At 31.5% G+C, this 25,411-nt stretch overlaps 2 protein-coding genes across 3 annotated transcripts in view; one reads left to right on the forward strand and one right to left on the reverse strand.

The window, feature by feature from the left end:
* Positions 1–1,751: 1,751 nt before the first annotated feature.
* On the reverse strand, positions 1,752–19,474 carry LOC124365286 (elongin-C). Its single transcript, XM_046821257.1, has 4 exons — positions 19,349–19,474; positions 19,081–19,122; positions 11,945–12,135; positions 1,752–7,108 (listed from the first exon to the last, which is right to left on the reverse strand). Exons 2-4 carry the CDS (start codon positions 19,105–19,107, stop codon positions 6,967–6,969), a joined length of 360 nt encoding a protein of 119 aa, XP_046677213.1. The 5' UTR covers positions 19,108–19,122; positions 19,349–19,474; the 3' UTR covers positions 1,752–6,966.
* A 5,180-nt stretch (positions 19,475–24,654) lies between these two features.
* LOC124365295 (focal adhesion kinase 1) overlaps positions 24,655–25,411 on the forward strand; it is a 173,040-nt gene continuing 172,283 nt past the window's right edge. The window contains exon 1 of one of the 2 annotated variants that reach the window (XM_046821285.1): positions 24,655–24,853. The gene's annotated coding sequence lies outside the window, so the exon portion shown is untranslated. The remainder of the gene's footprint in view (positions 24,854–25,411) is intronic. The other variant, XM_046821302.1, reaches the window with a different exon arrangement.

The raw sequence follows: 25,411 nt of genomic DNA on the forward strand, positions 1-25,411 counted from the left end.
TTCATTTCATATACTTCTCAAGACGAAGCCATTAGCAGTATACTATTGGTGACGTCAAACTGACGCTTAGAGCAGACCTTGTCAGTTATAGATAGACAGCAGATTTCAACAATAACTATACTAAAGAACTCAATAATTTCAACCTTTGAAGTTCTTTATTAACTCAAGTTCCATTCCACCCAGCTTAGAACTATTCTACTGTGGATCACACAATTACCAAAGAATACGAGGGCTGTCCAGAAAGTAACAGATGTAGCCTTAAGTGGCTGTGGCCACTATCTTTTTGTAAAGCTCCTATACTCAGTATACATCCATGATAGCATGAAGACTGTGCCTCTCATATTTCACTCTCTGTGATGTTAAAATCTGCTTTGCAAAATAAAATCTTGCCACTTGTAAAGTTTGTTCTCTGATAAGGTTTTTGCTGATAAGAAACACGTAACAATATAGATTTATTGTCCAATTTATCATGTGTAAGGAAAAGAAATAGTGAATGACAGCTGAGTGAGACAATTAATTGTGCACTTGGCCTTTATATTTTGTTAATTATTATTTCAAAACATCTGTTACTTTCTAGACAGGCCTCGTACACCTTCTGCCCATATCAAAATATTTGGGATGACTCCCATTTATGCTAGTAAACTATCAGTATAAAAGAAATGTACCCATTTAACTATGGGAACTATGGTTTCTCTAGATAATAACTCTAGTGTTAATGTCACTAAGAAATTTAGCTTTTGAGCGACCCATTAAAAAGTGCTAATTTTTCCATCCAGTTGTATATTTAAATGTTCAGTTAAAGTACAGTGTTGTATTTTTTAAATTAACTCCTTTTATTCTGAAAAAATAGGATAATGCGTAATTTTTTTATGATTAAGTTATAATTTAATACTTAAAACAAATATTTTGTTGTTTTTAAACAAAAATCACCAGTTGAATGTAAATTTTAAAGCTGTTGGTGTATCAATTCATATTTGTTTTACGGAATATGTGTATCTTAACTTATTTCTATTGTTTTGTAATATTATTTTTTCTCCAATAAATTGTAAAAAATCAAATTTATACAAACCACCATTGTTAGGAATATATAGGCCAAGATAAGGTGGAGGAGGCACATCCGTCTTTTCATCATTAGTTGTTAAATCGTCATCAAGTATATCACTAATGTCATTAAATTGTAATCCACTTGTACTTGCAGCCATCAGAAAAATAAATAGTACTAAATGAATAATTCACGCATTGTTTCAATACTATAAACTAGCAACTAACTCAATCCAAAGTAACAAAAGTTATGTATTTTCACGTGAAAATGAGGCCTAAAACTGATTACATTATTTAATTTCACTTTATTCTCATATTTACAATAGATTAAAAACTAAAACAAACTTGTATTGCGATGAAAACAACAATAAAAGTACAAAGAACCCCGATTCACAGTGGCTCGACTAAGTTTGTTTACATCGGTAGACAATTCAATCAGCTGAATTTTTCTTGCTCGTCTACAAACCAGTAAATGTACTGTGAAAAAACCGCTGCAATATTGTTTTAAACGGTTGAAACTACTCCCGAGAAGTAGCAGCACAATGCAGAGCAAGTAGAACCCACCAAAGTAATCTCATACGTCAATGAAATAAGATGTAATACATGCATTGCCAGTGTTTCGTCCGCTAGCAGAACTAAGCACACCAGGCAGTGCCTGTGTTTCGTCCGGAAAGGTTAAAGAGATATGTTAAGGTATAAATTTCCAGGTATATAGTTAAGACCTTTTATTATTTATATGACCATTAAATATAGCTGTATCACAGAAAAACTCCCCTACTCTACTCTATTTCGGAGTACGAGAACAAACAAAAAAAGTCCTTTGCAACAATGTCTGAAATCAACTTGTGAACTTTTTACAACAAAGTAATTATAATGTACACAGACATGTTATTACATAATACAAATGGAACGTAAAAATCTTCCTCTTCATAAAATTTTCTATTTTAACACTCCATTAATAATAAATAGATGGATGAAACAGCAGAATTTGTGTAAAGCTTATGGAATCTTATGCATACTAAATTGAATTTCATTAATGACATTGATATTAGCTAGTAATGTCAAGCATGTGTTAGAATTTTTATTTAGGGTCCAGAGGTTAACAAAGAGTAGTAACTAATTACGAAAGGCAACTGAAATTAATTTTGCCATACAGTAATCAATTGAAAATGCCTTCAATAAAATAATCCTTAATATGAAAATGATACAAATACTTAACTATATGGTAAATCAAACTACAACATTTTAAAATTGTATAAGCATAACATAATGTATAATATGCAAGTGTTTCTGAATTTAATGTCAAAACTTTAAGAGATAGTTTTTGGATTGTTATAAATAAAACAGCTACAACAAAAATTACCCTAAAATAATGTTGGCGCAGTCATTCAATCTTATCCAACATTTTCTGATAAAAAATAACAATATTCTGATTCATTCAACCAATTTATACATTTTTATGTGTGAATGCATTGATTCATTAATTCAATTTCTTACATTTCCAAAGAAGTGACTTTAGGAAAAAACAATTGGCTCATTAACCAATTTCTACAAGATTTCTTGGTGAAACATTATAACACATTGGATCATTCATTTAATCTTTTGCTTTTCTAGGAGAATCATGACAACATACTTGGGCTTATTAATTCAATCTTATCAGTTCTTTGTGAAAATGACAATGCACTGGCTCATTCACCCAATCATACTAAACATTATGTTAGTAAATTATGGCAATTAATTTACAGCATTCCTACAGTCTAGATATAACTCTTTCTGATTTTTGTTCTTCCTAGAAATAAAAAATCATATGTAGGAAGCTTTCATTATGCAAAATGTTAAACAAAATGCAAAGAAGATTATGTAAGCTATCTTCGAAGACTAATTTATAAAGAGTTTTTGGAAGAGGAAGAAGAGTTGCAATAAAAGTTAGTAGCTCATGAAGGAAAGTGTTTGAAAAGAAACACCATAATTTCTATAGTGACTTATCTTAACAAAAAAGAAAAAGATGATAATGATGTAAAGATGAGTTTTAGTATGGACTCGTCTTCAGACTAAAGCACAATGTTGGATATTGGTACTTTCCTGACAAACCCCATATATCAACAAAAACTATTCCCAAAAGTGTTGACAAAAAAATGTTGAAACACCTTGTATTTTAAAAATACTTTGTAAAACCACTATTTATATTTCGATATTTTTAAATTTAATAGTTAATTCTATTATATCAACTGCATATAATAACTGATACATTCAACTAAAAATTAATGTTTACATTTTATATGTATTATATTTAGTTGAATGAATACATTTAATATGTAATACACTTATGCATAAATTTTAAATAGGTATTATTAAATAAGTCAAGTTAGTTGGGCTGGGACTTAAATTTGGTTACTTTTTCAAAAAAAAAAAAAATATATATATATATATAATGAATGTTTAGTTATTTTTTTCTAAATTTTCTGTTTACTTATTATACTCTACAAGCATTTCTTACTATAGTGTGTGCTAAAATACTGTAAAATAAAAATTAACAATCACATCTATGGACCCTAAAAAGCACTTCCCTGTGATCTACTTGGCTAAGACTGATAAGTGCACTCACAGTTGTCTAGCACCTAAAGCTACACTTAAAATGTTAAGTAACAATAAATTTTGTATAATAATGTTTGGAGTATCTAAACAATTCTTTTTAGTATTTGTTATTTGATGTAAAGATTGATTTGACATGAAATGTAATATTATCAAAATTATACATGTTTACTTTCATGCAGTAAAACTTGTTAAATAAATTCATACATATAAAAATCTGATATTAATTCAAATTTGTACAATATTACTACTCAATAAATACTGTTATAAGATACTTAGGTTTTTGGTGCACAGCGTTCAAATGAACAAGATTTAGTAGGTTCAGTACACATTGAAGAGGTAATGCACTTAATTTTTTATTCTTCCAGGAAATATAACGTATCTATTTGCACAATTTTGAGCAACAGTAATAAGCAAAAATTTCTCCTTGAAATAAAACATTGGCTATTTCCTTGGACAAAGTCTACATAGTAAATGTTTCTGAACGCATGTAAAACCTCTAAGGAGCATATTTAGTGGTTAAAATATGGTATCTTTCCACCTATGAACATTGATATGCAATTGCTACCTTTCAAAGTTAAAACCTCGTAAGTTAAACTTAGCAAAATATTTTTTATTAATGTAACCAAAATAATTATTAAAGCATGAAAGTATTTGTCACTAAGGATTGCTTTGTGAGTAACTACATTTTGGTTATAAAACATTTAACCATCTGAGTATTTTTTGAGTTCTTAATTTGAAAGATGCAAAACTCAGGTTAAAATTTAAAAAGTTTAATCTTTGGCGATAACATCTGTAATGAGAACTCAAAAATAAACATGGAAGTTATTTTTTGCTATGACATATTGTTCTTGAGGAAACTGAGTTTGAATCTAAATATCCTCTCAGAGGAGTAGTAAAGATGGTATTCAATGAGGATACTTGCAGTCATTGCACACATATTAGAAAATCAGTTCTCTTTTCTTTGCACAAAATTTCATGAATTTCTTTCCATGACCCACGCCTCACCTCCTGCACATACATTCTTTAATAAATCGAACTCTTACATGAAACTTGTGTTACCATTTTCTAATTGAATTTGGTAATAATTTATATTGTATTACTAGATGACTATGAGAATATTGTTACTGAATAAAAGTGGTTGAATCTTATTTGGGTGGTGGAAGGCACAAATACAGAAAAATCTATCTTTGGTTTTTTTCGTATATAAAACAATTTTTGTAAGCTAAATTGTGCAGCTTAAAAGTTACTTTCTGACTATTAAACATTATATATAAATTAACACGCTGACTGCGGAAGATGCATTGTGGCACAGAAAGGTAGGGGCAGTAGTTGGTCTCACTTGGAAAGAGCAGCAGTGAAGATGTAAAACTTGTGCTGAACTCTAAAATATGCATTCATGACGTTTTTCATGCTTTTAGAAACACCTTGTATGACATATCTACAGATTTTTGAGCTAACAGAACACAGGTAAGTGTTGCCGTTACTTTCTATCTCAATCACGTAATTTAGAAATTATTATAAAAGTTGGTAAACTTTCAGAATTATTTTGAAACCATAACACATTAACTCAAATATGATAGTTAAAAATAATGATAGCTACAGTACTACAGTATTTTAAGGGAAATTAAGCACAAACGCAATATATTTCTAAAACAAATGTACTTAAAACAAAATCAATAACAAAAATAAGTTTTTTTTCAAAACTGAGCAACTGCACATTACTAATTTAATATGTGAAATGTGACAATCAGTAATACTACATTATTTTAAATATAAAATCCATTCATTCATACGACAACCCGTTAAATTAAACCTATGTAAACAAAGAACATCCTTATATTTACAGAACATTCAGGTTATATAAAATCCTCTCATAGGTACACGACACAGCAGTTAAATCAAAACAAAACCAATGAATGCAGTAAGAGGTGTAACTCATAGCCGTATTATACCACAATCTATGAATAAGCACACAACCAGAAAACACAGGAAATGTTACGTTCAAAGCTGTTACTTTTTTATGTTAGGCTCACAAGTTATTTCACCCTTCAGAGAGCAGCAGTTCAGCTATCAAAAATGATTCCATCAATTCAACACTAAACACAACATCGACTCCAATGACTGTTAAAATCTCAAGTAAATTAATATCAATGTTCAATAATGTAATATAAAAATGATGATGTTTTAAGAAATAAATTATGATGACTGAACAGATGAACTATTAGTTAAACTTAAGTCAATAATAATAGAACAAAAATAAAGTTATTAGTCTATAAAAAATAGTAGATATTGAAATGTTCAGTCAAGTCAATCATAAGGGAATCAATGTAAACAAAAATAATGTCCTTAGATAATAAAAGAAATATTTAAATATTCAAACAAAGACTTTTTGATTAGTATTTACATACAAATTGATTTTTTTATCATATAGTATAATAGTACTTCAACCCTTTGGTATTAATTGTGTGAAAATCTATTCTATGGAATTGGCCAAGTAACTCCAATGGCAGCATATGTATACAATCTATGATATAACATAAATAAAATATTAGTATAAACATTTATTCACTTTGGAAAATGAAGCAAGGAGAGTGAAAGAAGTTTGCATTAGTCTAAGGAGCCAAATGTAGATTATAATTTTGTTACATTACTTAAATTTCAATTAAGAAAATATTGGTTTTTTTTAGTACCAAAGGGTAACTGTCAGTTTTATTACTTAAAATACAAATATATTATACATCACATAACAGCTATGATAGTAATAATACTAAAACTTAAATGCTTCATACTTTATTTTTAATTCAATTTTGCTTTTTACCAAATTTGTGTTGAAAAAGATTTGTGGCATGATATTTTGGTGTATGTTTACTGAAGATTTTGTTCAATATTTCGATGTTCCCACTAGACTATTACGTTAGCAAACAATAACATTACCGAGATATTTCTAATTACTGTCTATAATTCAAACACAACTAAACTTATATATACAAACTGATGGAATTTATCAAACTTAAGTTACACTGTTAAAATTTAATTTAAAAAAATATTTTTTATTTCATAATATGATACCTTGAACACCACAACATTCTTTGAATAAATAAGAACTTAAATAAGACTGCTGAATAAACTCAATGTACACATTATATTATTGCAAAATACACTACAATATCCATTATTAGTATTATAAAGGCCTTCTTATTAGTGACAATTTAAATATAAATAATTTTACAAAATTATGAAACGTCTACCATTTCACAGTGAGTAAGGGAAAAATAAATAAAGTACTGTCCAATAAAGAAATAAGAAATTAAATTAAATTTAAAAATCAGTTCAGCAATCTAGGAAATTGGCTGCCATTAGTAGTTCCAGTGCGATCTGGGGAGCAATCGGAAACTCTGGTATTTCAGTAGAGCTGTTGGTGTAGCGCACTTTGTAAGTAAAGTACATACAGACTTTCTGGAGTACGTGTGATCTGAAACATCCATTCATAACATGATACAGAATAGCAATCATTTTTACATATTGTAATGCTACAAACATATTCAGATGACCATATTAGTATTATAACATTGTTCATTTTTACTTCTTCACAACTTTAACATTATTCCCTTTGATATATTTCCCTTCAAGATCCTACAATTTTTTTTTACATAGGGGGAATGCATTTACATGCGCACCGAGGTGGGACTCCCTTGTAGACTACCCACTAAACCCCCTACAGGCCACGGAGGACCCAGGCCGAAACCCTTTCGGATGACATCTTGCCTGGTCCGTGTGTCTGGATGTCCCATCCAGAGCAAAACAACTTGTTTCGGAAGATAGGGGTCAGCCAGGCATCCGTGTTCACGCATGCCTCTGATGAAGGATCGCATGTACATGAGTGGTGACTGCATTCCATGCATCAGCTCCACAATGGTGTCTGCCGAAACATCGCCAACTGTGGTGACGAGCGTTCGCCTGGCCTAGGTGAAGCACCCGCAAGCGAAGAAGGTGTGATGAACATCATCATCCTCCTCCGGGCAGTAAGCACACCGAGGCGACCTAACTTTTCCCATCCTGTAGAGGTACTTCCTAAAGTAACTGTGCCCCGTCAGGATCTGACACAGGTAGAAATCTACCTCCCCATGGCCACGATCTATCCAGAGTTGAAGCTCTCGAATGAGACGGAAGGTCCAGCGACCGTCCGATCCTTCCGTCCACCTCCGCTGCCAAACCTGCAGAGTCTCCATCCTGGCAGCAGCCAAGGCATCCTCTCTACCCCGCTCGGCAGCCTCCCGAAAGAGGGTTTGTCTCTCGATGGCCAGCAGATCAATAGGAATCACTTAAGCCATGACCACCACGGCTGAACCGGAAGCGGTGCGGTAGGCGCAGGCGACCCTAAGTGCTGCTCTTCTCTGCAGCGATAACAGCCTTTGACTGTATCGACTTATCCTCATGACACCCACCTAAACCTCTGCGCCATACAGAAGGGTTGAGTTTACAGTAGACATGAGGAGGCGTATCTTACTTGACCTAGGGCCTCCTACGTTAGCCATCAGCCTACTGAGAGACAAAACCACCTTAGAGGCTTTGTCGCACATTGCCTGGATGTGCTCCCAATACCGAAGACGGCAGTCGAGTAACAGACCCAGGTACTTCAGGTACTTCGCTGCAGTCCTTGTCCGAACCTCGACACCCCTCACATTCATAGAGATCAGAGTGGGGAATCTCCGTCGAGTGAGCATAACGATCTCGGTCTTGGCGACCACCAGCTCAAGTCCGTGGCTCGTCATCCAGGCATTGACTCGAATCATTACCCGATTAAGGCGTAACTGGGCCAAGTCCGAAGTCCTCGCCGTGATGACTGCAGCTACGTCATCGGCATAACCCACGAGGAAGACGTCGTGGGGCATCTCGAGACGAAGCAAACCATCGTATGAAACATTCCATAGGTCTGGGCCGACCCGTCATTTCAAACAAAATTTAAATAGCCCACGGTATTCCTCAGGGTTCTATCCTCGGGCCTCTCCTGTTTTTGATTTATGTCGGCGGATTGAATTCAGTTATCCAGCATGGAAAACTGGTTCAATATGCCGATGACACGACTCTTTGTTTTAAAAGTAAATCAATACAAGAATTGGAAATCACCTCTTTCATGGAATTGAACACATGCATTCAGTATTTCACTGAAATGAATCTAAAAACAAATCAGTCAAAAACAATTGTAGTAAATTTCAGCCTTTGTCAGCATGATCGAGTGCGTCCGGCCGTATTTATGGACGACAACCTTCTCGAAGAAAATAATTCCACAAAGTTTTTGGGAATGATTCTGGACGAAGGACTGACCTGGAGTGATCATGTTGACAGGGTCTGTGTTAGAGTTACTTCAGGTATTTATGCTCTGCGCAATCTAGCAAAATTTTGTTCCTCAGATGTTTTAAGAATGACCTACTATGGCCTAATCCATCCTCATTTTGCGTACGGAATAAGACTTTGGGGAAGTTGTGCAAAAAAGAAAATGGAGCGCGTCTTTAGACTCCAGAAAAAAGCTGTCAGAATCATTGAAAATTAATAATCAAAATCAATTTAAAACGCGTCTCAAACTCCTTTTGGTGTCCAAGGCTTTCTACTCTTGAACGTTTACGCCGTGTTGAAGCAAGCGACGGACGCCCTCAGCCCAACTAATTAAAGAAACGATGAATCTCCATTCACAATGTAGATTTTGCATACAAATGTTTATAAAATATTGCTTTATTATTGACATAAATAATTTTATGCCAAAAAAATATTGAGCAAAACATTTGCAATTTCTTGATATGCTAAAAACAGCAAAAACTAGTGTGGTACGCAGTTCTCACGTGTTCCCGCTCCACTACACCACTGTTCATGAACAAACTTTTGCCGACGTGAAAAGAGCCATAGATTCCATCTATAGAAAGAACGAATACCCGGACCTAGTCCCTAACTGAATCCTAACCTAGTTCATCCACTTAACGCAAAAACAAAATATATATTAATTTAATAACATAAAGATAAATATTACAAATACAGATTTTAAATGAACAAAAAAATGGCGATTATGGTAATAATTATCATTTATAGTGGCCATTTTCAGGACTATACTCAGAGTTCTGAGAAACCCTATAGATGGTCCCCTACCTCAAAAAAGTACAAGCTGATTTGGATAAAACTATATATAAACATTTGAGACACAGTCTAATAAACTACAATATAAGCCTTATTCTTAGCCCGCATCTATTTTCGGAGATATATTGATTTTACAAGTCATATCCCCCAAATTGTTTCTTTGTATTGTTACAATCTTAACAAATGCATAAATATTTAATTTACAGTCTTTTCAGATTAAATCTCCCACTTTTTCAATGTTTATATGTATGTTGTTGATCATCATAAAATCATCATATACTGGACATCAGTAATCAAAAACTTCTTCTAATTCATCTTTAAACTACTTAAATGACTCAAACTTGAACGTTGCAAACATTCACAACCATATAATTGTTTCAATAACGAATCCAGAGTTACTGTGGGAACTTTCCAAGTTCCACTAAAAATTTAACATTAATTTGTTGTAATTAGTTGAGCTATAGCAAATTCACCCAAATTTTACAAACATTTTAGTCAAAATCAGCAAACATTATAATCATTTTATTTTGTTGGGTGAAAAAAACTTTGGTTATCAACGCCCTTAGTTAAAACTGACACCTACTCATAATTTGGTAGTGTCACATTGCTATACAAACTTATAATATACAAAACAAAAACTAATTTGTATTGTGAAAATATTATTGCTTATAATGATCTTTTTTCATCAAAATGGCTTTAAAGGGGCCAACTCGATAAAAATAACAATCAGTAATGATAAAAACTACAAACTTCATAACAATTTTATAAATAAATAAATTTATTAAAATTTAATAGTTAAAAAATTAGATCACATGTATTAGACAAGTATACTTAAGGGAAGAAAGCAGTCTCTCCATAACTAGCTCATCATCACAAAATATCTTTTAAAGAAGGATCAATAACACTGCACAACCAGAGAACTTCACATCAATTTGTTAATTAGTCACACATTTTGTTGATTCAATGACTACTAAAACTCAACACAGACGTAATATAATGCTATATCCATGTATGTATATAGTAATTATATACTCCTGTACCAAAATTCATTCACCCCTCCCCACCACTCTAATCTCCCCTTCCCATCATCCACCAATCAGCCCCATACAGAAACACATACATTAATTTACACCTTATTCACAAGGACCAAGCTATTATTTAACGTTTAACTTTTTTCTACTTTGTGTTTTTCTATAAACTATAATTTCTTCAATAATCAATCCATTGTTAGTTCTAAAGTTTGCATAATATGGAAATAAAAAATCGGGATTTTTAAATTATGCCTATATTTATTTCCATAAGATTATAGACAATAACAATAGATTTACGATAATAAATAATAAACTTATTGGATTTCTTTCAAATAAAAAAATTACCTTTAGCTTACTTAGTAGTGGATTTCTTCTAGTTTGCCTATGAGAAAAATCATAAATTACTTCATCAAAACTAAGGCTGTTATATTTCAAGGCAAAGCACTGCCGCACTAACAGATCATTTAAATATTTTAAACAATGTAAATATTAGAAAAAAAGCTTCTTACCAAGCAATTGATTTTTAAACCTGCCATTGCTGTTCCAAAGCCAACATGAGAAATGGCCAAATATTTTAAACCAACAGTTATTTGGGATCTTCTTGCAATCCTGGGCACGAGCAGGTTATGCACAATCGTTCCAACACTGGACTCGACAGTTTGCATGTTTCAATGAACAGGCAACAGTTGTGTTAAATTCAAGGTCTGTTCACTGAAACCGGTGTTAAAAATTAAAGTTTAACCAGTGGTTTACAAAATTACTTGCCTAAGACAACGACTTTAATAAGCTCCATAACGTAATCATAGCCAAATTTCTTGAATTCCGGTCAAGAGTAAAAGTACAATGGTGACTAGGTATCAACTTTAATTCAAATGCTTCAAAAATTCTAAAAATTACATAATCAAAAATATTACACTTGTAACTATATTTTATAAAAACGTTGGTCTTAATAGGATCAGAAGATTTCGAATTACAAACTTTTGTAGTTGATTAAATTTTTAAAAGCAATAGGTAATTCTCGAATTGTATACATCATGTTCCTCTGTGGTAAACATTATATGTTGATGTTGATTTCACATGAGCAATATCCACAGGTATATTTTTTTTATTGTTCATCACAATAATCTAAATTTAATACCTAGAAAACTTACGGTATTTCTCGGAAGTGAATTTCATTAGTTTCATTTTCAGCAAATTGTCCCGGTCCACTAAGCATGGCTTTGATTGTGCCTGACATCAGAGCATGTTCCCTTTTCACGATGAATTCATGTCCATCTGAAGATATTAGTTTAACATACATAGCATCAGGGCCTTCACATCCTCCAAAGATCTTCTCCTCCTCCTAAAAAACAATAACAATAGTTTGCAAAAATAAGTATTACCTTCTAAGTATATATAAGTACACTTATACTTCTTATTTATACTTACATGCTAGTATTGAATATTCTAATATTCAATACTAGCATGTGTATGAACACTTCTGGTTTGAGTGACCACCAATTTTGACACCAATATGGAGTTTGTCTTGTTGCCACAATAAAGAAAATTCAACAAAAATATATAATTATGCCCATTTAAATGTATTCCAGTCTAAATATTTTTTGTGCCATAGTTGGTTTGCCTTGTTTTCTCGTTTAACCCTTTTACTGCCGGCCATTTTTTTATCGTACCAGTCAAAATTGCCAAGGGGGAAAATCGCTGTTGTGCATTCATTTACAAAAAATGCTGTATCTTTTTTATTTTTCATTAGATTTGCATTAATTTTTACTTTATTTACTCGTATTTAAATGCTGTTTTTCAAGTAATAAAAAGAAATTTTAATTTGAAACAAACTCATTATTTAATTTTAAAAATTATGTAAATAAAAAATAAATAAAAAAATAAAAATTGTGTTTGGCATCTGATAATTTATTTTTAAAATTATACTAAAATTTTGAGCATGATATCATTATAAACTAGAGCAATTGCTTAGAACATATACCAAATTTGAAGGTGCTACCTTGAAACATAGCTGCACTATGAGGATTTTCCCAAAACTGGTAGGCCTCCTCTAGGCCTACCAGTGGAAGTTGAAGGTAAACTTATCTGTGCCACATCCCCCTCACTATCTAATAACTCCTCATTATCTGATGGTAAGATAAAGTCAGGATCGTCATCAGTGTCATCCACATCACTTTGATTGTCATCAATAGCCCTAACACTAATATCAGAATCGTTCTCGGCATCTGAATCTGACAAATTCTGAAGGAAATTGTCACTCAGTTCGTCTTGCACTTGTACACCACCATCGATTAGACTGTTAATTATTGTTCCCTCACTCACAGGAGAGTTAGATGTAACTCTTTTACTCATTTTATCCTTGATCAACAAAAGTAACACTTCAAAAAACTTTCGATAACATTGTAAACAACAACAATGAACGAAGATTTCAGTAATCTAACCCGATCATCTGGTTTTGACAGCTGTCTAGGTAGTTCGTCAATTCTAGTCAAAGACGACGAAAATAGAAATCCAAAGTTCTTCAAATGGCTTCTTTCATTATCCTTTCCTCCTAAACAACCAAAATACCGAATATTTCGGCATTTGAACATAACAGTAGCCAGTAACAATAAAAAAAACAGACGTCCAACATATCGGACGTTGGCGTTTTCGGCAAAAATGCCGACGTCCGATATGTCGGACGTCGGCAGTAAAAGGGTTAAGGAAATATATATACATACATACATAGATAGGTTTGAGAAGTCTACTTATGTCAAAAGACAACTAAGTTGGGTTTTATAATAGTCTAAATTTATCCCTGGAAGCGTCCATCAGAAATTTTAAAGTGTGCTCTAATTTTTGTAGTTTTTACAGGGTCTCTTTGTAAATTTTGTATCAAATCCAATATGTAGTATATGTATAAAGTGTTATATACCATTTTCTTATTAAGAATCAAAGAATAAAGCTACATAGTTTTGAAGTAATAATAAAAATATATTTATTTCTACAGAATATATTATATTTAGTATTTGACATGTGAAAAAAATATATTACATTAAATTATTTGTATTACAATAAAATATAAGATGTTTCCAACAGTCTGAAATAATCAAATTGTACGAAATTTAGTTGTGGAAACAAAAATATATAGTGTTATGGGATTCAAAAATAAAAATGGAAATAATCTTTATGTTTATAGAGAAAAGAGCAGTGGAAGATTTTCACCCATTTTCAGTTACTAAGCAACACAATGAAATAACGATAATAAAATTGACTCTCATGCAAATTAATGTGTTTTATTCTACCTTTTCATGAAGTTAGTTGATGTATAACAGACGTAAGTAAGTTTTTTATTAAAAAAAAGAAAACAAGATACAATACTTCTACTTCAGACTCATCAAAATCAGTCATGTCAAATTCCATTTTAACGTCATGAATATCACTCGCTATACAAGGATAACTCATTCTGAAGTACTATATAATCAATACTGTATGATAAAACTTTGCTCAATTCAAATAAAAAAACTTCTGAACCAAGAACACAATGATTTGTTTACAAACAACAATTCCCGCTGCACAGAGGTTAACAACGAATTCATATCTGGAAAAACCACACAAATTTTAAACTAGAAACAAAATTATATTAAATTAAAGACCTCTAAACATTAAAATAAACTCATAGGCTTTCAATTAACATATAATTTAAAAGTATTTAATGGGTATTAATGCCTTTTGTGGTAAAATACGAAACAACCCTTTTGGGATCGATCCCACTTTAGAGGCTACGCAATCGACACCAAACGAGTCGGTCGACGCTTTCAGGGTTAAAGTAACTTTGTCTTTTGATACCTGCATTACAATATTGACTAAGCACTCCATACTTAATATTTGCTAAAATGTATAATTAAAGTATAATTTTACTTTAATTTTTAATTTTCTTATCTGGATATTTTCTTACACTGTGCTCAACAGTGGTTGTAGAAGAGATTGAAATAACAAGTGTTGCTACTTTATAGTAGACTATAAATATAAACAAATTATCGTCATAAAACAATATTAACATAGAACAGTTAACATTAAATTTACTAAATTTAACAGGCTCTTTCAATTAATAATACTTGTTTGCTGACATGTTTGACCTAGATGGAACTTTTTACAAGTTTGGAGATCAGGGGGGCGAACTCCAGAGGGATTTTCGAAATAAGAATATGCATATATTTAGAAACATAAGAATGTCCATATACAGTTTCAGTACAATCTGTTAAATAGTTTAGCATGAAAGCATAACAAACTTACTTTTGAATTTAGTATATTAATTAGGATATGAATCCAAATCACGCCAGATCAAAGAACGGATGCTGGACATTTAGTATTTTAGTTACTTTTTATTGATTTATAAATATTTAATATTAAATGTACTAAACCATATAAAAACAGAACCAATATCATAATATGATCCACTAAACTATATTTCAGTCTGAAATGAACATGACATTTTAAATTTAATATATTAACTTAACATTGAATTTTGTTCTTTATTCAAGCAAATTATAAAACTGAATTTGATTGAAACATTTTGCTAAAATATTTTTACATGATATTTTTAGAAACATCATTAAATGATATCATCATAAACAGGAATTTAAAAATAATTTAATAATAAAATGTTACAGTTAGAGCATTGTTTGTGGTTAAAATAAAGTTGAAAAAATACATGAATAATTAACTTAAATGAATATTTACTACGCCAACTATGGTGGGTTTGTGTTCAACTTCTAAGGTTAAAAACTACAAATTAAATATATTCTTAAATTTACCAAACAAAAAGATAGGCTATAGTAAAAATCTGAGAACTACAAACATTTGTTTATTATTTAACAAATACAGCTTTTGCTGTACAAAGAAACAAAATTATCAAGCCTTTCAACTAAGTAGAATTTGCTAAGGTTCTTTTTAGTGCTAAAAAATAAAATATTTGATAGTAAGATACCTATCAAATATATTTTAGGTAAATACATAAGGGGTATTTTAGGGGTAAGTCAAAATTTTTAAATAAGACACACTAACAAGTGACACCTCATTTAAAAAGAAGAAGGACACTAACTAGAGGTCTTTAATTTTACTCCATAAAATTTAGTGGCCAATTAACGTGTATGAATTGTTTTATAAAACACCCACAAGTTAATTTAAAGTTATTGTAAGGCAGAAAAAATTTACTCACTAGATATTTTGAAAAGATACAGCACAAATTCATAAAGTTATTACAAAAATCGACAACCATGAATAGCATAGCATTCATTAGGTTTGTTTTGTCTGACTAAAGTCCAGTAGAGTCCTGGGAATACCAATAGCTGATTTTGTCATGTTATCTCTTATTGCTTACCAGTTAGTGTGTGAGACACATTCAGTTCATTTATTGTATCTCCTGGTAACCAATAAGAGATGACATTACATGACATCGCTAATATTTCATAATTTTCCATTTTGGAAAATAAAGAGAAAAAAACAAGTTTTTAAGTACAGTGGGGACAGATTGCAGTCAGGTATTGCGGGTCAGAGGTCTGCTGTGCACTAACTTAGGTATGAGAATACAATTTTGCTAGTATACAGGGTCAGTTCATCTTAAAGATAAAATAATCATCTGTTTACTGCCAAGCACCTGATATACAAGTAAAACCAACAGACACCCTGTTGATGACAAATACAGACATAGAAAATATGAACTCAAGTAGAACATTATTTAACGCTAATACACACAAAAACTATAAAACATGTTAAAGCAATCAGTATATTGCGTATTGCCAATCAGTTTTTGTCTGCCCATAAATGCAGCAGACTCACGACGATGTTCCGAAATAAATATAGACAAATTACTATATAACAAAAATACTATTTATTAAACTATAAACTCATTTTTTTACATATCTACTTTTCATACAAAAAATATAACCAAAACACGTGTTAGCAATCGGTAATTTGCAACCTTTCGATCAGCTGTTGTGCAAGAATATAATTATTTGGATTTTAGGTTTAATTTCATCACATCACTAGCCGTAATACTGTAACCATACCATGACTTTCCAAGCGTATTTAAAACAATTCTGTTAGTATCCGAATCTATAAGCCCGGTATCAATTAGCAGAATTGATCTATTACTAGTACAAATTACAGCAACATAAAATTTCATGTAAAACCAACACTCTATTAGCTCGACAATATTAGTTAGTCAAGGTTTGGATGTGGCTGTAATATCAAAACCTCCATTTCCTTCGTTAAATTATACTATGTAATCTGATGACCAATCTGATTGTACATTAAGAGCCACACACCAAGACCACAAAAGACCAAAAATTCTTGACTGTGTTTTTGGATGTTCAGAGACCCTTATCATTCGGCCCACTTTAAATGCCTGAAAGTAGGGGAGATTAACACGACATAGGGTTAGAATTAACAAGATAAACTCCACTGTACTGGTGAAGGCAACCTTAGATTAAATGGCTTAAGGTGGGGCTTGGGAAAACATCATCGATCACACACACTAAAGTAACCACACACTGTCCACGAACTCTTATTTCGGCTTAAATCATTCATCTTCATTCAAATTTCCACAAATCAAATCTCGTAAAATACGATACTTGGACTAAATCAACTCCTGATTCAAGAAATCGTCAAATTATTTCTTGTTTTTATAAGTTCTTAGAGACAGAATAACTGTTTTTGAGATTTTTATAGTTCTACAGGTAGACTCCTGGCTTATTCCCGATTTACCCAGTTGGGCGGCCACTCTGACTTTATAATCAGGAATAAACACAGCCATCGACAAAAATCAGGCTAAACTTACAATGATGTGCATCTGGCCATGTCTCGTTCATTCATGTATTTACTCAGCTGTTCACACAATGATGAATAAAAAATTATATAGGCCTAGACTCTGTGTATTTATATAATATAACAAATAAAACAGTATAACGCTTTGTTACCTTTTACTATTTAGAAGGATAAATATATTTGATAGCTTGTGTCGTAAATAAAACATGTTGGCTACAATCACCAATTGTTTGAAACACCAAACAAAAGATTTTACTATATATGAATTATTTTAAGTAGAACGAATATAAATCAATTAACTAATTAATATATTTAATACATTATTCAAAGAGCTGGCCGTAATTAATTGTAAATAACTATAGTTAGAATGTTTTTTTATTTGATAGCTTAAGTATTTTAAGCCCATAATTTGGTACCCTGATTGTATCATAACAACTTACTATTCTGCTGCCTAACCCAAATCCACAAAAGTGCTTAATTTCTTATAGCCTTTTCCATTGTAAACAGAAAACTGGTACAACATGTAGCTGATGATTGCTACAGAACCTCATATACACATAATATCAAGAACAAAATGTACTAGACTGAAGATATAAAATCTTATATGAAGCTCTCTTTCTACATATAGACAAAATCCAGTTTGATTATAGTGTATATCTGTCCATGGAATTAGGCTGAGCATTAGTGAAATCCATCAAACACGAACCACGTCTCTTAAATACAATATTTGGGATTAATCAAACATTGGTTCAAGGAGCTGTCAAACTCCAAGATGAATTTAAGGACTAAGTTTGGAATTTTAGACAAAAGTCATTTTCTTAGCAGACAATATTAAGTTTGATTATCTTATATGTCTCATGTGATAAGGCTGAGGGTTAAAGAAGTTTATAATTCAGGGGAATATTTCACTATGTAATTGAGCTAAGGCTTGATATTTTTATGAAACAACATCTATATAACTTTTAAAATAATGTATGTACCTCCATGTAATATGGCTGCGCATTAGGGAAGCCTATTTAGTTATATTTTTATGCTAACTATTAATTTATTTAGATGAAGCTCACTTATAGGATAAATATTATGTTAATGGGATAATTTTAAATTAATTATTTACATCTAGGCTAAATACAAATAATTCCATTTTTAAGTTTAAATTACTTTATCAGGACTAAATGATTGATTAACTGCTCTTATTAACAAATCATTGTTTACTGCCTCTAGCCCATCAAATAGGATAATTGTTTAATACAAATTGCTTAATATAACAGTAACCTATAATTTGGTTGCCAACACTCCTTGAATTTCATGAATTCCGAATTTAACCTCATTTGTAATGACATATGTTGATAACACAACTAACAAATGACACCATTATAAGTAAAGCTTTAGCTTCACTGAATCAGGCCAATGTAGGCTATAACCTGGCATTAGCCTATACTTAAGGAAAAGACATGGAATATATATAAGTAAATAAACGTACCTTTTTATCATCATTCATGTCGGACATTGTATTTTATGACACCTGAAACAACAAACCCATTTCAAAAACGGAAATTTCTCTTTTATGAGCTAAGCTGCTAAGTCATTATACATTTGGAATTAGGTTATGTTTATAAGCCAAGTAATAGAATGTGAATTGAATACTGCATTACGAAAGTCAAAACTATTACACAGAACAATGTTTAATCACAATATTTACTATTCATATGCGAATTAATGCACTTTAATTTAATATACTATTTATTTACCTAATTTTATGTCCTTCAACAGTAACAAACACCCAATGGTACCAAAATATTTTTACTTCCTGTTAAGCCAAGGCCATACATATCCAGTACAGCGCTGTGATTAAGACGGCTTTGTCCAATCTGTTAGATAACTATATTTTACTTGCTTGTTACATCGTGAAAAATGTACGGGAAAATATTACGATAGCATTGAACATGTATTTAGAATTTAAAGGAATTATACAAATTACTTTGAGTTCTCTGGAGCAGAAAATAGTGTTCACGTCGCAACTCAGATGCGCTGATTTGATTCAATAAATGCTACTGGCAGCACATAGGATACTAGCAGAACATTACAGGGAAATTGAAACCTTTTTTATAATGCGTCCCAAGCTTTTCTGATATTTGTAATGCAAATACATTTTTTAACTTTTGAACTACTTAAGGATATAATGTCAAAGTGGCCAGTAAGAGAGCAAAACAGATTCTCAGTGAAATTGCCCTGTACACATTTATGTATGTAACATTTAATGGAATTCGGTTGAGTATATCTCAAAATTGCAATAGTACCTACTAAAACATTTCAAATAAGTGTGGTGGAACGATGAACGCAGAAACCATAGCTTCTTAGAGCTTAACTCTGAAATAGCATTGATATTGCGGAAAAATGATATGAGGAATTCAGTTTCAAAATGGGCCTTGTCCAGTCAACTTCATTTTGCGTTACTGACCAAAAACTGTTTCGCCATGTAATAATGTTTTAATAGCAAAGGTTAAGTAATACCGTAGGTATTTAGTTTAGTGTTACATAATATTTTTCTAGACAGGAATCATTAAAGCATGCCGTACGTATGAAAAATAAAATAAAAAGAAAGTATAAGACCTATTTTGAAACAACACCAGGTACAAAACACATTATGCTGCAGAAAGTAGAGTACAAGACCTATTTTGAAGGAAAAATAGTAAATAATTTTTACAAAAATGAGGGCTTCATAGATATCACCTCATCCTTTGATTTTTTATCGGATCATTCGCCTTTGATGTTGACCATCAGCTCAAATATTATGTTAAAGGAAAAGTCTCCTACACTGGCAAACAAAAGTACTTACTGGAACCAATAACGGGATTTATTAAATGTCATTCTAAAGCTGGACATTACTCTGAAATCAGGCGAGGACATAGAAAAAGACGATCAAATGTTGACTTCTTCTGTACAGTCTTCTACCTGAAAACCAAATCCTAAGCTGAAGAATGTAGCTACACGAGTTTAGTTAATTATAAGTTGTACATAAAACAAATGATTTCCTAGAAACGTCTCTTGCGAACTATCTTGCTAACTTCATGCAATAGTAATGATAAAGCAAATTGTAATATAACTTCAAGACAATTGACAAGCATTTTCAAAGATATAAATAATTTCAGAAATTCACGGCAGACCTTTGTCCCTTCCGAGATGAGTGTCTCGTTTACTCGTTGTGAAATGTGACTAAAAGGATAAATAAACCTCAATCATCAATCCCTCCTATTTCTAAGCCTGATGGTACTTGAACGAAAAGTGGGATAGAAACGAGAACTACCCAGAAAAGAGATGACTTTTCTAACTAAATTGTTTAATTCCATTATAAGAATTGAGTACACTCTATTTCAATAAAAGGTAGCAGAAATGGCTATTATCCTGTATCCTGGAAAACCCCTTTATCAGTTTTCTTCATACAGGTTAATAAACCTCTTATGAATTCCTTCCAAGATTTTTGAAAAATAGATTTTTAAACGGTTGCAGTCATTGATAACTGAGCTAAATGGGATTCAGAATCATCAATTTGGATTCCGATGTCAACATTCTACAATTGAACAAATGAATAGAATGGTCAATGAAATCAAGTAAACTTGAAAAAGGTAAATCCTTTTTGTAGCGTTTCTTGATGTAAACCAGCCATTCAACAAAGACTAGTATGATGGCCTTTTGCTCAAGATGAAATTACTTCTACTTCATACATTCTACAATGCTACTAAATTCTGTGTGTCTGAAAGATACTTCGGAGTTAAGTTTTAAAACTATTACACAGATCTTGCAAGATTTTTTAAATTCCATATCTGATCGGCTCAAACGCTGTAGAATAAAAGTAAATACAAATAAATCTGTGCATGTTACATTTATTCTTAACGTGGGAAATTGTTCACATGTTAACTACAACATTCAATTACCTAACTCAACTAAATGACGTAAAATTTTTGGGAATCTACCTCAATTGGCGATTAACATTACGAACACACATTTTGTAACAAATGACTGGGGCTAAATACAAAGTTTTCTAAATCTATTGGCTCTTTAGAAGAAAACCAAACCACTCTCCTGAAAAGGTGTTACTGTACAATGTTGTCTTGAAATCTCTCTGTGCATATGGGATTCAACTATGGGGTACTGAATCTTTATCTAATCTGAAAATAATTCAACGTTTCCAATACAAAGTGCTGAGTACAATACTGCAAGCTCCATGGTTAGTTACAAATGCATGGATTGCTTAAACTTGGAATTACTTATTTAGAAGAAGAAATATCAAAGTTTAGTTTACGCTAACATAACTAAGCTTAGAGGACATCAAAATCATCTTGCTTTGAATATTTTGGACAATAGTCAGCATTACACATGACTTAAAAGACTTTAAAAGAATGACTTCCTTGATTTAAGTAATCGCTTTTAAGTAGTTTGTTATGTTTCAGGTCTTTAAATACTAATCATCCATTGTCTTTTTAAAATCTCATATTTACGTTTTGTTCATTGTTATCGAATAGATTGTAAACAATAAATAAAAGTAATAAAACATACAATCCTAGATTTTAAATTAATTTTATATTAATTTTAATTCATTCATGAACTAAAAAGGGGGTGCAATGTAAGCAATATACGAGTATACTTAAATATCATGTTCATGCATACACACACGGATTCAGCCTAAAAGGAATTTACCATTTAGAGTAAAATCCCAACCAAAGTACTAATCTGATTAACTTAAGAAATGTTGATATTGCACATCAATTCATTTTAAAAATCAAGGCAAACAGATTAGTTGAATACAACATCAGTCTTTTCCCCTTCTTTTATATACATTTTTAGATGTATGTAAACATTTACAAAAATTCTACGAACAGCTGGTTGGAAACTTGTTTACACTATTTATTTGCAAAGTTAATTTTGTTAGGCCTATGTTATTAATTATTGGTTTGAGTTTTGTTCGTCTCTTTTACTAATCAGTGTTTTTCTGATGAACGGTTCTGGGAACCCGAAAGTTAAAACACGAAAACTGATATTTTTATAACTCCGACCTGCTTGTAAGAGTATATATTACAACTTTGAAGGCATTTTGTGGCTTAACCGTTGGAGATATAACAAAAAGTGACCGTCCTTTTTTGTTGGAAATTTAATTTTGTGTTCAAATTCAAAAATTAGGGCCCTTGGATTTGAGCTAGGCCCTTTTAGTTTAGCCGGCACAGACCTTGGGAGGCAAGACTGCACAGGTCCGACATTGTGAACGTACTAGAGTAATTTAATTTAAGAAATAGTTGGATTTTTGGAATTATTAAGTGGTTTCAAATACTAATCTAGTGTAAAATTTCGAGTTTCTGTTATACCAGGAAGAGTTCTCGTTTTTGTATAATCTTTGCAAGTCAGTAAAACAGGGGCTTTAAAGATAAATGTTATTTGGCTATCTGAAGAATACTTAACCAAAGGTGGTAATATTCATCAGCCGAAAAAGTAGATCAGGATGTTTCATGTCACCCAGAAAATATTCTCAGGGAGGGTAAGGTTAACGGGGTTAAAGAACAGGGGCTTCTATCATTCAGCGAGTAAAGTCACTTATATTAAGTAGATGAATTGGTCTATCCAAGATTTGTATATAATAGACCATATTATTTGTCAGCAGAATAGCGGGATTAGTGGGTTTAATTTACACTGAAGATTATATATCCAAACCAAGAAATTCCCGGAAGGGAGGTTTAATGTTATTGTTGGCCAAAAGAACGTGGTTCTTTTCTAGTAGAATTGATGTCTATGATACAAGAATATGTGTACTGTAGTTTTTATCAATACAATACGTTGATTAAGCGCTTAATTAATTCAGGATATGATCATTTCATGTCAGAGTTTTGACAATGAACCTCTATTTGATGAATTTAATTAAAAAAAAAAAAAAAAAAAAACACTTTGTCTTTGTCCCTCTTTACTATTGACGCTCCTCTAAAGCTCTTCCAATTTCCGATATGGGATTGTAGACTTATGCTAGTCACTCGTTTATGTAGTATTATAATCTCAATCTTCAACTGAAATGAATTGCGCAAATTAAAAAAAAAAATTAAAACTCCTAACATTGACAAATCACGATAAAGATTTGTTAATTGAGAGCGTTTTTCGGACTTACGGAAGGTATATACGACAAAAAGCTACTTGAAATTTGTTGTATATCCTATTATTTTCTTGTTAATACAAATATTAGATTCAAAGCTAGTTTCAAGGTATCTACTATAAACAGTTCGGCTACTATCGCTTCCAGAAAGAAGTTCCTCACGTACAAATGACAAAATATTTGTATTTAAATGGGGTTTTCTGCCAGTGTAATGAAGATAAAGCAATGGGTCACGTGACCTTTTTTCAAATCACATTATTTTGTATGTGAAACAAATTTGGTTTTAAACCCAAATAAATAGTTCGGCTGCAATTAATTGAGCTTAAAACACAATTCGCACGATAAAATTACAAAATGGTTGCATTTAATAGCGTTTTGCAGCCAAACTGTGCAGGGTAGGGTAAAATGTTACTGGACAGTTTTGTAGATAAAATAATTTGATAATTTGGCTAGTCAGTTAGATTTGAGTTATAAACCACCGTTTGATAGCTATCGGGCTCAAATCATTATTTTAAACGTAAACAATCTCTGGAATTTCAAATATTTCAAGTCACTAACGATTCGCTCGCTATTTAGGTCCATAAAAGGTCCCGCAAGGGTTAAAAATGTGTCAAATTACACGTATATATATCCAAAATCTTTCAAATTATCAGCAGTTTATAAAAATATTATGTAGCGCTTCAATATAAATCTCTTATATTATTTTAGAGTTATATGTTGCATACATTACACATAAGTTCATTTTAGTAAGGAAAATATATTAAATTTAAAATCTAGGATATGTAATTATATGTATTTTATACGAATTATAGTATTCTTAATTGTTATAATACTTCTTATAACATTAAGAAACTATTAGTTATTATAGTCACGGCAGTAACTTGTTGTTAAATGATATTATTCAAGAGGCGTTGATATAGAAGTAATGTCAATGTCAGATATTGTTTTCCATAACCCAGTTTTTTCAATTATATTTGTCAATTTTGTGTGTGTTTAGGAGTGGTAGAATTTGTATGTGATTTCGTGTAAAAGTTTATCAAGTGTGTATAATAATAATAAACTAATGCTTCGTTTAACACTATAACACACAGTGTAACACCAATTCAAGACAAAATAAGTTCAGGTTTGTGTTCATAGTTTTGTTAGTCTGTATCACTATCATATAGGTTATATAAAAAATTTAGGCTATTTTTACATTGAATGCAGCCAGTGTCTTACTGTAAAATTTGTTAATATTTTCAAGTTTTAATTTATTTTAATTTAGCAAATAATGTGGCATGCCCTAACTCATATCTAAGCTAGGCTAGCTGACCCAAATTGGATTCCAGTAATCAATATCAAATTTTAATGGTCTTTAGACCCTAAATACTTTTCAACCAGCATAGATATTTTTGTAAAATTATGTCTATTTTATCCCAAAGCTAAACTTAAATTCGTAAATATTTACTTTGCCCACTTCACATTATTTGTTGTTTTTTGCAGTCATATGTTTTAAATTCAAATATGAATTTAATATTTACAGTGATCAAACAAATTATTATAACCAAAATTAGGAAAACTGAAGACGATCATATTTACTCCTCTCAAAGTTGCAGCTGTTTCTTTCCCACAAATTTCACAAAATGGGTTTTTCGGTATGAGTCCAACATGTTGAAGCCACGAAAAAGCAACCTCGTCTAGG

The sequence above is a fragment of the Homalodisca vitripennis genome, chromosome 1 (genome assembly GCF_021130785.1).
Source record: "Homalodisca vitripennis isolate AUS2020 chromosome 1, UT_GWSS_2.1, whole genome shotgun sequence".
NCBI lineage: Eukaryota > Metazoa > Arthropoda > Insecta > Hemiptera > Cicadellidae > Homalodisca > Homalodisca vitripennis.

Excerpts from the sequence above, each read along its gene's own strand:
- LOC124365286 (XM_046821257.1), bottom strand. The coding sequence starts at position 19,107 with ATGTCCGACATGAATGATGATAAAAAG. Across the intron at positions 12,136-19,080 it reads ACATGAATGATGATAAAAAG|GAGGAGGAGAAGATCTTTGG; the intron begins GTACGTTTATTT and ends ATTGTTTTTTAG. Across the intron at positions 7,109-11,944 it reads ATTCACTTCCGAGAAATACC|ATCACACGTACTCCAGAAAG; the intron begins GTAAGTTTTCTA and ends TGGATGTTTCAG.